Source organism: Psammomys obesus, unplaced genomic scaffold, assembly GCF_907164565.1.
Source record: "Psammomys obesus unplaced genomic scaffold, mPsaObe1.curated_primary_1811, whole genome shotgun sequence".
Taxonomy (NCBI): Eukaryota; Metazoa; Chordata; class Mammalia; order Rodentia; family Muridae; genus Psammomys; species Psammomys obesus.
The window spans coordinates 13,015,457-13,028,826 of record NW_026595981.1 but is presented as its reverse complement, the minus strand read 5'-3'; the positions used below and the strand labels follow the sequence as shown (position 1 = coordinate 13,028,826).

General features: G+C 52.0%; 1 protein-coding gene across 1 annotated transcript in view; it reads left to right on the top strand.

Annotated features, from left to right (window-relative positions):
• The window catches only part of Msi2 (musashi RNA binding protein 2), a gene marked incomplete in the record, with an annotated part of 308,813 nt that overhangs the window by 263,875 nt on the left and 31,568 nt on the right, over positions 1–13,370 (top strand). The window contains 1 exon segment of the mRNA XM_055620541.1: positions 5,778–5,852. Coding sequence (XP_055476516.1) covers positions 5,778–5,852 — 75 coding nt within the window.

The following is a 13,370-nucleotide window of genomic DNA, read 5'->3' as shown; positions in this document are numbered from 1 at the left end:
ATACTCCAACCAAGGACCATGCATGGATATAACCCAGAACCCCTGCACAGATGTAGCCCATTGTAGCTCAGTCTCCAGGTGGGTACCCTAGTAATGGGAACAGGGACTATCTCTGACATGAACTCAGTGGCTGGCACTTTGATCACCTCCCCCTGATGGGGGAGCAGCCTTACCAGGCCACAGAGGAAGACAATGCAGCCAGTCCTGATGAGACCTGATAGGCTAGAGTCAGATGGAAGGGGAAGAGGACATTCTCTATCAGTGGACTCGGGGAGGGGCATGGGAGGAGAAAAGGGAGGAAGGGTAGGATTGGGAGGGAACGAGGGAGGGGCTACAGCTGGGATACAAAGTGAATAAATTGCAATAAATAAAAAAATAAAAATAAATTTAAAAATTCACTCATCCAACATGTTTACCAGTTGCCTACTGTGTGCCATAAATCTAGGCATTTAGGGTACAGCAGAAAATCTTGCCGCCAATCCCAGGCAGGCAATGTTCTAATCAGGAGCTGAGATGGCCAGTGTGCTGGTCTCATGACTTGAGGCACCATGGAACTAATTTTTAAAATATCCTTCAGGAATTTCTCCATCCTTTAGGATGCCTCACGAGAGGGAGGCTGACAAGTGTACGGGACTATGGCATTCTTTCTTGATCTTGCTTGATATGGCTGCCAACATCCTTGTGTTTTGAATTTAGCTTTCACGGCCTTTAATGGAATGAGATAGAAGGTGGTGGGAATTTCCTTTAAAGAGTGTATGGGGCTGAAGAGGAGGGGAATTACTCCAAGGCCCCACCTCTTGCTTCTGAGCCAGACAGAACCAGAAGCAAACTGTACCATCGGAGAAGGTGTTTTCATAGCCCCTGGGTCCTGTCCACGTTCTATGGGAATGCCTGTAGTCATCCAGCTGGAAGCTGCAGAAACACCCTAGACTTTGCTAATGAAAGTGGACTTAGTGAAAGCAAACACGTGACTGTTGATGTATTTGATTCCTCTTGGCCTTCTCTGCCTTCAGCCTCATAATCCCACTGCCTTTAATGCTCTTGCCCTGGTTGGCCACATGCTATTTATTAAGCACGTGGTAGAGAGAGAATGCAGTGTTGGGGCCTTGCAGAAAAGCTTCCCTTAGAAAGCTGGAAAGAAGAGAAATGCTGCTGGCCAGCTAGCCACTAGATCCTTGCAAAACCCTGATCCAGTGCCCACCACCATCAGTGCCTTCTAGATTGAAGGCGATAGATTAGATAGATAGATAGATAGATAGATAGATAGATAGATAGATAGATAGATAGATAGATAGATGATAAATCTGTCATCGTTGGAAGGTCCTGGGAAGCTGTGATCTGCTCACAGTCACTCCAGATCAGGAGATGGCTAGAACACAGCTTTCCTTCCTTCAGTTGCCTGTATAGTCTCTGCTGGAGTCTGTTGTGAGGAGGACTCCCATTGTGCACCTGTTCCTTGGTAGCCAGAAGTAGCTTCGAGTCCAGCTGTTCCCTGCCCCTCTGGAACAATGGGTCCATAGGTCCTTCTGACATGAGACTGTCCTTTGTCTACTGGCCAGTGTGCTGACTGCCAGTTCCGCATGCACACCAGCCATCGAGCATTTGTGATGTGCCTCGTGCCCCTATGGAACCAAAGTTTTCTCTTCAGATAGTTTTAGTTAAGGTTAAATTAGCTCGGGTGTGGAGGCGCCCCTAACAACAGAGGAGAATTTTGGGCTGTGTGTCTCTGTAGACTGGCTTTCACATCCTTGCCTTTGAGTAGCTCTTGGCACTTGCTTGACCTCGTGGAACTATCATGGTAGCCCCGGGCAGTGCTGTGCATGTAGGAGACACTCACTGTGTCCTCTGGATAAATGGCTCTTCTCTCTTGTCTTGTTAAAGTCTAGGGTCTGGGATGAGCCTTTTTTTTTTTTTTTTTTTTTTTTTAAACACACTAGGGGGGTGAGTAAGAGCCTGGGTGAGCTGTGGCCCATCTAGGATGCAAACATCTCTCAGTTAGGAGCAAAGATCTAAAGCCACAGTTCTGAGAAGCCTGGGAGCAGTCCCCGGAAGGGGCCACAGAAAGAACTTTCCAGCACACCCGAGTTCTATTGTCCCTTTCCGACTTGTGCAGCCACGATGGAAAGCCTGTGTGTGAGGAAGGTGGTCATCCAGGCAGAAGGCTTGATTTTTTTTTTTTTCCTTTAGTGACAAGAGATAATTACTGTGGGATTGATCAGGCATCCAGAGTACTGGAGCAAATAAATTGTTCAGTGGCCAGTGTGGGAGGGGCCCAGCTGCTAATAGAAGCGGTGGCTGGGTCACCCGGCTGTAATGTGGCTTGATGGAGCGTTCGCATGGGTCTGCTGTAATGTGCTATTGATATGCAGCCAGCCAGTTTCCCCCGTGCGGCCTGGGCCCTGAGCCACTGGAGCAGAGCTGGGCTGCACAGCCGCAAATGAAGAGGAAAATTGAAGTAATGTTGTATTATAAATTTATAATTTCATCTGCCTGACTGAGAGGCTGTTCAGCATTGGGGGTATGGAGATGAGATCCCCCAGCGTGGCAGGTGTGGAATTCTCATCTTCATTCCTTGGGCAGCGATGATGTTGGTCCATCTGGAAGACTGGGGGTGAGCCCCAAAGTTGGTGTGAACTTGACTGAATGTCTCTTCTTTCATGTTGGAGACTTTAGGATCTCCATGGAGAGAAACACATGCAATGGGTTCATACGGATGGCTTGGGTACATGGAAGGACCGGCCGTTCCATTGTCCCTCAACCTACATCCAGAAAAAGTGATGCATGGGCTTACGCTCTTGCTGTCAAATTGAAATTTCAGATTTCAGGCCCTGCTCTGAAGTTAGCAGCAAAGGAGCTATTTTTCATCAGGAAAGCCCCTGGGAAGTAGTGATTTGACCATTTACCTATAATCCATTTATCAATATTGTTGAAATAGTGCTATAAGAAATCTAGCCCTGAAAAGATGTGATTTGATAGTGGGTGATTAATTCTGAGGAAAATTGAGCTACCCAGCCAAAGAAATAAATTCCAGAGAATAGCCCATTGCGCACGAGTTCAGTGGAGATCTCTGAGGTCTGGCCACTGTTCTTCCCTCTCCCTTTCCCCCACTAGGTACTCTGAGTTCAGAGGCCTCCTAGGCTTCTTCCTCTCTGAGACCAGTCGGTACAGAGTTGCTAAGTCACCCTGTCTTGCTTTGTGGCATTCTGCCAAGGCATCAGGATCCTGGAGGGAGGGTCTCATCAGGACAGAGCCATTAGCAGAGCCCAAATGAAGTCAAGATAGCACAGCTGGCCAGTGAGTGTGGGAAGGCTCCAAATGCAGCAAGAACCACAGCTGCTCACTGCTGACAGCTCAGGCACATCACTGCCTCGGGTGACCTGTAAAGGCCTTCTATTTGCGGTGAAGGCTCAACCTCTTAAGAGAAAGGAGGGAGCCCCTGTCTGAGGTCAGAGTTGTCTGACAGAATCCTGTAGGTCCTGCTCAGCTTTTGAGTCGACAGCTACTTCTCACTCCTGAATGCTAGGAAATCCAAAATGACGGCACCGGTAGAATGATTATGGTTGGGGAAAGCCTGTTTGTCATGACAGTGCTCCTTCCTCAAGTACTGAGAGAGCCAGTGATCTCTCTGGAACCTTCCTTGGAAGGGCATTGTCTTAGCTGGGGTTGTATTGCTGTGAAGAGGCACCATGACCACGGCAGCTCTTAGAAAGTAAGACATTTATTTGAGGCTGGCTTACACTTACCGAGGCTTAGTTCGTCATCATCATGGCAGAAAGCATGGCTGGGTCCGGACAGACATGGTGCTGGAGAAAGAGCTGAGAGCTCTTCACCCAGATCCTGAGGCAGCAACAAGAGCGAGTGGCACTGGGCCTGGCTTCAGATTCTGGAACCTCAAAGCCCACCCCCGGTGACACGCTTCTCCGGTAACGGCCATGCGTACTCCAACAAGGCCACACCACCCAAGAGTGCCACTGCCTGTGGTCTGTTTTCGTTCAGACCACAACAAACATTGATCCTGTTCATGAGAGCCGTGCTTTTGTGAGCCCATCGCTTTCCAAAGCTGATCACTACCCTGCCTCCAATACATTACGTCAGGCTGGTGGTTAGGATTTCAGTGTGAATTCCAGGAGACTTCACATATCAGGCCATAGTCATCCCTAAGGCCATGCTCTTGGGCCGGGACTAGATTCCAAGTCTCCTGCCTTCCAGACCCATGAGTGACCTGGGTCCAGTGGTAGGCAGAAGTCATACACCAACATCTCCAGCTACACAAGACCTCACTTTGGGCCTCTGAGACACAAATGTTGACTGGCATTGGGAAGAGCTCCAAAGCCCAAGTGATGGGGAGGAGAAGGTGAAGCGTAGTGAGCCAGCCCCTGCTCTTACCCCTGGTATCAGGGTCAAAGTGTGCTTGGTATGGCTCGTGAGACTCCATGGGGGCGGGGGAAATAACGAGCCCCCAAGAGCTTGTGCTTAGGGATCGTGTGTAAGGAAAGCAGAAATAGGTGGGGAGCTGTCCTAAGTCTCCCTGTGAAGCGGCCTCCCACCCGCTTTTTGGTGGCAACAGAAGAAATGCTCTGGCCTCTAGAGGCAGCAAAGGTTATTATAAGGAGCAGTGGTGCTCAGAGCTGATGGGAAGGCTGGGGACCGGAACCTGGAAAGCAGACAGGAACTTAGGGAGCTGAGCCATCCCCGCTCCCAGCCAAAGGGACAGCCCAGGAATGGCCTGGTCAGAGGGCCACTTGGCACCTCTGGATGCTGGATTACCCTGCCGGTGCCAGAGTAAACTCTGAGCCACCTGCCCAGCCTCTGCACACTGGCTCTAGATGCTGGTCCCTACAAAGGTTTGCGTTGGCCTGCCTCCCAGGCAGGGATAAAGTTCATTCGGATGCTGGCCGGCCTAACACCCACCAGACAGCCACCTCAGAGGCCAAAGCAGAGGGCTAGCCAGTACACTGTGGTGACATTTGTGGAGTGTGGTTGTGCTGAGCTAACCCACGCTGGGTGGAAGAGGGCAAAGTAGGTCTCTGGGGACAGGGACAGGAGGTAGCCGTGGAGCTGCTGTGACCAAGGACATTCCAGTTCAAGGATACAGATGCCTTCATCCAGGACTCCCCAGAGAGCTCTCTGCACCCCCTCAGTTCAGGATCACCCGAGGTCACCACCCAAGCACCCGACCTTCAGCTGAGGCTTGTGGTACACGTTTTCAAACAGTCCCTCCCGGTCTCTCAGAGACACACTTCTGGACAGTGTGTGTTCTGGGGCATGACCCCTGCCTCCCCCAGCTGAGGCTTGCTAAGCCGAAAGGCAGCCCTCTGTGTGGCTCCTAAACTGCCCATCCCAGAGGACCCCTGCCCTCTGTGGTGCTCTGGCCCCCGTCCACTGCCTTGGAAGAAGGCAGTAAAAGGACTGCAATCTCCTACTGTCAACATCTTTAAGGTAATGTACATTCGGGGTAAGCTTTCCAAATGTCAGAGCCAGAGGCAGGCACCGAGTTCCGTCGTCTGTGTGGCATTTACTCTTACAGGTTTGTGAAAGTAACCTGGGCTTTGGGCAGTCTGGCTGCCTAAATACGGGCTAATTATAAGCATGCTGATGATCACACCCCGAGGCACGTGAGAGAGGGGATCCAAGGCCTGGATTGAGACCCTCCCCAGAGACACGCCATTCTATGAGACTAACAGCAGCTGATGGTCGTTGCCACCTTCCCTGAAATATCACCCCAGATCTAAGGCCATTGTCTAACAGCTCTTTTTTCTTTTCTCTTTGTGTTCAAGGCTACCCCAACTTTGTGGCAACCTATGGCCGAGGCTACCCCGGATTTGCTCCTAGCTATGGCTACCAGTTCCCAGGTGAGTGGCTTAGACCCTGGGGTTTTTGGAACTTTGGGAGGCAGGCTGCATCTGGAGAGGAGTAGACAGATGCTCCAAAAGAGAACACGACTTGCATCGCTGTGTGTTCTAAGTCCCCTTTGGTCCAGAGTAAGGGTATAGTTGGGGCTTTCCAATGGACTAGAGTGTTTCCTTGATGCTGGTGGCTAAAAGGGAGGAGAGAGGAGGTGGGAAGCCCCTTCTCCTTACCTTTTCTCCCAAGCCTGCTCTGAGGCTTCTCCTGGGGGACTGAACTCTGGGCCCAGGGCTTGTTGTCATATCTGCCATCCCTGCTGCCTGCTGCCCTTTACATCTACCTGTCTAATGCCTCCCACCCTGCCTTCCCTCCTTCCTGTCCGCTAACCCGGACTGACTGCCCTGACATCTGCACTGTGAATGAGCTGTGCAGGTTCTCGTTCTGTTGCGCACAGTGCTGCCCGAACATGCCCGGGCGCTTCAGCTCTGAGGGAGCTCTGGGCGTGGCCTGGGGAAGATGGAAAGGGTGCTTTACGGTTAAGCAATGCAGCTGAGGATCTATTAGGGTGCCAGGCGCATTAGAGGCCAGATGTGGCCAGAGCTGATGGAAGAGGGCCTATGCTCCATGGTTCTCTCTGTGGGGGGGGAGGGGGCAGGGGCCCACCCTCAGCTGCTGGACTTAGGGTTACTCCTGGTGGTTATCACATCTCCACCCAGAGGCCTGGGAGAAATGATGAGCAGAAGGCACAGAACGCTGGCCTGAGGGAAGGCTCTCTGAGCCTGAGGAGTCTCTACCCTGACGAAGGTGGGGGAAAGGTCTAGCACTGGCCTCAACTCAGGCTGTGAGCGAGTGACAGAAGCCATGGAGAGCCAACATTGGAAACCTAGACATAGACACTTACCTTGCCTCTGCTACCAGCTGGACACGCGGCTATGGCAGATCACTCGCTTCTGGACCTCACTTCTCTCGTTTCGGAATGGATTGTTATGTGGGACCTTCGAAAGAGCAGCGCCACTCTGTGACAGTGGGGTCAGAGGCAGAAGGGAGCTAGACAGAGCTACAGAAATTCAAGGTAGAAAGACGGGTGGGTGAAGTCGCTTCCTGGAGACCTAAACAGGTTCCCCGTCTGGGAGGTGCTGTCAGCATGGACCCTTGGTGAGCCCTCCCCATGGCGTCTCTGCAGCCTGTAATGATCTGGACCCCTGGCCCTGAAGTATTCAGGCTAGAACTATTCCTCCGTTATTCCCATCATAGGTAGAGACCTCAAGGCACAGAGGAAAAGCGTTACAGTGAGCCAAGGGCAGCAATTAGTCTGGGCAGCCCAAGTCCTAACTTGTAATACTTTGCTATTAGCCAGCCTCCGCTTGTCAACTAGGTAACACCGGCCACTAAAGCTTTAGATCTGTAGTGATTAAAATTCAGGAGAACAGAAAAAGTGAGTTCTGCGTTCATGCTGGCCGCATTCCAGTGGCCCAGCCGCCACATGAGGCCAGTGCTGGTCCCAGAGTGGAATACAGGGTGTTTCCGTCCTACTGTGGGTTCTGTTGCTCAGTGCTGTTTGGAAGATTAAAAGAAGAGCTGTGGCAGTGTAGAGGTGTGTGCACGCAGAATCGGAGGGACACAAAGTGAATAATCTGAGGACAGAGAAGTAGAGCTCATGCTAAGACCCGTGTCTCACCTGAGCCAGCTCAGGAAGCGTCTAGTCGTGTTCTGACTCCATGGCTCACATCCCTGGATCTACCCCAGACAGACAGACATGCCAGAGTGAGCAAGCTGAGGCAGGGCAAACTGAGGTGGTTCCCAGATGCAAGGCCTCTTGTGGGAAGTCAAGGCTTTGATAAGGAGTATGTATAGTGTCTGCGCCTGAGGACGCTGTTCGTCTTCATCATGGCACCGGCTCCTTAGCTGTGGTCAGTCACTGGGGTTAAGTGGGGGTGGGAACCAGCCTTGAAGACAGACAGGTGGCGTTCCCAGGCCCAAAGGGTGAGCAGTCCATTCACCTGTCGGTCTCAGTTTGTAGCCTCTTGGATTCTCTTATTCCTGTGGCCAGATAGGGACAGCTAGAGTGAGGCACCTGCCTGCAGCTCAGGAGGTATGAGCACCCAACCTTCATCCCAGCAGGAGCCAGGTGGAGGTCAGAGTTCACCCCACTCCTGACCCTGACCCTGTCCCCCCTGGGAGTTGCCCTTCATGGAGCATCAGCCCCTTCTGTTTGTCCCAACACCCTGCCAAGCCCCAGGCGGTTCTAGACACAAAGCCTAGGCTGGCTTCTGTACCTCCAGTCATGACTTCAGGGTGTGGTCAGTTTCTCCAGAATCAAACTTCACATCATCCTGGAGCTTAAGACTTGGTGGGCTTCTAGGGCAAGGAAGCTCTGACTTCAGTCTGTTGTCTCATGCCATAAGGAATGTCTGAGGTGGGTGTGGCTAAGGAGGCAGTGGGCCTGCAGAGTGGTGCTTCAAAGGGGGGAGGGGCAGCATAGTATGCTGCCTTCCCCTCACCTTCCCTGGGTGGTTTTGTGGACCAGTTTTCCCACGCCCTGGGACTTGATCCTGGCACAGCTCCCACCACCACCAAGTTGTCCTGACGGTTTTTCTTTGTGGTCTCGATAGTCTTATCCCATGCCCACTTTCCATTTCTATCCCCTCTGAGATTATTTGTGGGTCCCACGCCCCTCCTAGGCCTTCTGAGTCCATCATAGAGAAATAATGGGAGAAGGATGATAGCTTACCCCATCCAGACCTTTCATTCCCTCACAGGAATCTGGCTCCTCCTCAGCACAGAGGAACCTGATCCCTTCCGAGGTGTTCTGTGCACCTGTCTTTACCTTTGCATCCATCCCAAATGTTCAGGTTCAGGTCTCACCCTACCTGTGTGATGTGTAGTCCCCAACAGAGCTCCCTGGGCCACATAGCTGTGTTAAACAGGTTTAACCCCTGCAGCCCCCTGCAGGATTCTTTGAAGACAGACAAGGTGTTTTGAGAAGGGGGTGGGATGCCTTTGGGTCAGTATTGGGGTCGGGGCTCTTTTCTAAAAAAGCCTGGGGGATGGCCACTTAGCAAATGACTCCTGCTTCTCATGCTCAAGGGTCTTCCCTGGTCCTGTGTTCTTCTCAGTGTTGAGTCTGGAATTGTGGTCCTGTCATCAGAGGCCTGGCCATTTCCTTGCATCTTCCCCTGCTGGTCTTCTCCCTTCTATTTTCTGCGTTAACAGTTTCCAGTCTTTACTTTTCAAACCATTTGCTGATTTTGATTTATGGGATGTAATTGTTATCAACCAGCTCTTTTAGACCGGCATCACAAGTGGGGGCCTGCCGTCATTTCTGGAGAGTACACCTTCCTGCCAGAGCCGCTCAACTGCTGGCAGAGCCCACTGAAGTCTGTCCTTTCTGGCCGATTGAGTGAATGAACATGATTTTTCCGGGTTTCAAATTCTGGGAAAGATTCCTCCTTATTTTGTTTCAGAAAAACTTTATGCCCCTTTGCTTCCTGAACACACTGTGGCCAGTCCCATCCGGCCCGGCCCCACCTCCCAGCTCCTCAGAATTTAGGGGACTGCTCACAGACTTTGTAGGGACTCCTTGGAGGGATTCAGGAAGAGGCTTCCTCTTTAGAATAATGATCGAACAGGCTTGCTGGGCATCTCACGGGGCAAGGGTTGAGCTTTTCAGTGCTGGTGGCTCAGAGGGATTGCAGCTGTGCGATCTGGAGGGAGCACCCGTGTCCTGTGGTGGACAGTGGCGGCGTGAGCACTCACACCCTTCTACCAAACCGCGTGTGAAATGGAATCCGAATGAGCAGCTCTGTAAATGCTGTCAGGCTGCCATTGCCCGTTAAGCCTGCTCTCTTGGTGCCTGTTGCCACAATAAGCTTTGAGAAGGGACAGCAGAGTCACCCTGGCCCTGCCACATGGGCACTGATCGCCACTGGACTCTCCTTCCCAACTTCACTTCCCTCCCTTATGTGCCTTACCCCTACCCCATGGCACTGTCAGGGTGGGAAGGGATAGGACACCTGGGACCATCCAAACCAGGCCACATTTAGAGCTAGCTCCGTGAGAGCCACCCCTCCTCAGAGTGTGCTGTCATGTTAACCCTGTCCACTTCCCTCTTTGAGACATCCCTACTCTCTGGAGTTAGCAATGACAGTTCAGTTGCACCCACAGAAGCCAGAGTTTGTGGGCAGTGAGTGACCCGTCCTCTGCTTGACTCACCCCATGTGAGCGGGCCATTTGAATATCAGCATCCTGAGTATTCATAGCTCTGGTGAGCGTGGCAGGAGGTCCCAGCAGTTCCATAAAGATAACCAATGCAGCTGGTTTCCCTTTATTTATTTATTTTTCCTGCAGGCTTTTTCATGAGTGGTGGTGGTACTTGTTCTTCAAAAGCAAACCTTGTAGGCTCTCCCCCCTTCTTACTTTGACCTTGGTTTCTGAGAACTGCTCTGCTTTGGTGAGCATGTCCTAAAGTGCCTGCCTCTCAGGCAGTTCATTTGGGCCATTGTGCGTTTCCCCCATTGCTGTAAATAGTTCATCTGCACTGCTCCCTAATGACATTTTATATTTCCCCCCCTGTAAGCAACTGAGGTAGAAAAATAAATTGTTTACCACAGACATGCTGTGGTGCCGCCGTCTCAGCCTGAGAGTGTCCTGTTCTCGCTCCAGGGGAGGTGAATGTGCTAGATAACCAGCACGGGTGACAGCCAAGTTCACTTTGTAGAAGCGTGCCAGCATCCCCCTGGCTGCCGCCTGGCCCCAGCTCTCCCCTCTTCCTCAGCAGAGAGCCCTGCGCTTTTGCTGGAGGTGATCTGCCCTTGAACAGAGACAGAGAGAGCATCTGCTCACTCCAGCTGTGGGAGAGAGCCCCGCCCCTCCCTGCGAAGGCAATCCCTCCTACCAGTGAGGACCGCTGTGCTCAGGTGTGGGTCTGCGGAGTCGTGCATGTTCTTGTGCACACAGCACACGCTCACTTTCCTAACCCCCAGAGCACAGGGGAGATCAAAAGGGACAGTAGACATGTTGCTGGATGGGAACCCAAAGGGGCTCTTGATCCAGCGCCAGGAATCAGAGTGGCTTTTTGGTTGAGTTAGAATTGAGGGATGATGTGTGTGTGTGTGTGTGTGTGTGTGTGTGTGTGTGTGTGTGTGCACATATGTCTGCAGATATGCCATACAAATCAGTAAATGCTGTAGAATGAAGAGTTTTAGGAATAATGGGCATCAAAGTTGCTAATGAAGTAAGCTTTCTAGAGTGATTTCCCATCCTTAGATCTCATGACTGTGCTACCTGGATTTGCTTATCAGTGTAGGAGTGGCACGGGGTCCCCCAGGGAAGCAGGGCAGACCTCAGGGCTTTGACAGTGGGGAGCTGGCAGGGGGTTGTTGGGGCAGGTGAGGTGCGAATCGGGCTTCAGAATGAGTCTAGGCCCCAGAGCATGACAAGAGTTGGAGGAGTTTACAGTGGAGGGTGGGTGGTAGAGGCAGCCTTCCACAGCGAGTTGGGGTGTGCAGAGATAAAGGGCAGGAGAGAAACGTTGAGAGTGAGTCCAGAAGGACGTCCCCTTCCTGTCTGCACCCCATCTTTCTTTTCCACTTCACCTTCTCAGCTACATTCCTCTTCCTTGCCTCAGGCTGGCTGGTGGCCCTTTGGGATCACTCAGCACTACTAAGGACAATAAAATTAATCTGACACCAACTGCCAAAAGTCTCATCCACTGACTACCTTAGCTGCTGAGGGCTCCAGGCAGCCTAGGAGAGCCAGGCCAGTGTCTTGTAACCAAGTACTTATGCCTCCCTCCTGAGCCACTGTGTGTGAAGGGCAAGGGCTCTGTAGGTCCCAGGCTGGGGAGACCATTCTCCTGCAGCTAGGGCGAGAAGTTCCCAGTTTGTTCTTTAGCAGAGGCAATCAGTGACTAATGGAGATTGGCTTTCTAGGGTACCAGCCTTGGAACACCTGAGGCTCAGCTATCCCCTGGGATTACTATCTCAGGACTCAGGACCACTAAACCACTCACTACCAGCTCTTTGTTCCCAGCCACTGTCCAGTGACAGTCCCTGGCGCTTTCCTGGGCAGTGCTCAGTAGGAGGTAGCCTGAGGTGAGGTGCCCTATCTGTTCATCTGGAGAGAACCCTCAGATAGCCTTTTGTCAGCAGAGCTGCTGCTAGGTAACCTTGGTAACCTTGGTTCAAGATACTGAGTCTTTAAACAAAGACAGTTTGGTGGACAGTCATATCCGACAGAGGCAGAATAAGCATCCTGAGTGTCTGGGCGACAATATTTCTCAATGGGCAGGCTGGGAGAAGAGCCCTGGCTATAGACAAAGGGCTGTGACTTATACCAGCTGCCAGTTCTGGCCAGAGAGCAGTGTTTTTGCAAAGCTTCCAGAAAAGCAGGTAGAAAACTCTCCAAATACCTAGGATCCTGTGTCGCTGTGAGGAACAGCCCTGGGGCCCTTCTGTCTACTCCTTTCTCTAGCCCACCATGGTGATAGAGACCCTCAAGTTTGGTTCCCACTCAGGAAGGGGAGCTCCTGGGCATGCACTCAGGTCTGAAGCCCACACTGGTCTCCTGTGTGCTGTTCTCTCTGGCTACATTTTCAGGGGCCTTGGGCCAGGAAAGGCCATTTCAGGGTTGTCCTGGTGGGATCTCAGAACCCAGAAAGCAGACAGCCCCGTCCTTTGGTGTCAACCTAATCTCCTGTCACTTTCATTCTGCTTCCTTTTCCTCACCCTCACCCTCTCCCATCCCAGAAATACCCATACTAGGGACCTTTATGGCACCCAGGTGGTGACTGACCTCTCTGGCTCTACCTGGCTCTTTGCTCAGCTGGCCTCTCACCAGCTAGGAAGCAGATCTTGAAATGTCAAGGTGGGAGATTAGCCTCCCAGGTTGATTGATGGAGCTGAGGATTCACACACCTGGGTGGGGCCAAAGCTGTAAGCAGGGTGTGGCCTTGTAAAAAAGAGCCTCACCCATCTGTCCCACCTCATCCCTGTCATCTGTCCCAGCCCCCTCCCCCCTCTAGAGATTACCTCTTCATGGAGGCGCTTTTAAATTACAAACCAGCTCCCAGAGGCCAGCCTGCCGGCCACCTGGCCCTGTGTGTACTTGGGATTTATCCTCTCATTTGAATATTAAAGGCAAGCTTAGTCAGGAAGCAGATCTGCGGCTTTGAAAGTCTGCCGCGCACCCCGAATCCAGCCAGGACTGGAGGGAGGTTTGTGGGGACTGTGGGTACGCAGTATCACCCAGCAATCCTCACTGGCATGGAAAATCAGGAGTTGACTCTATTCCCAGATGAAAGCGGAGCACACTGCCTAATAGGCACTTAATAAACATTTGCAGAAATGAATTGGCGCAATCTGAATTGACAGGCATTGCGGGTTTCACTTGCGATCAGCTTTCTCTGCCTCTTGAAGCGCTCTGCATAAATGAGAGGGCGCAACTAAGTGAGCACTCAGCTTCCCATGGTTACACCAGACACACACACACACACACACACACACACACACACACACACACACACA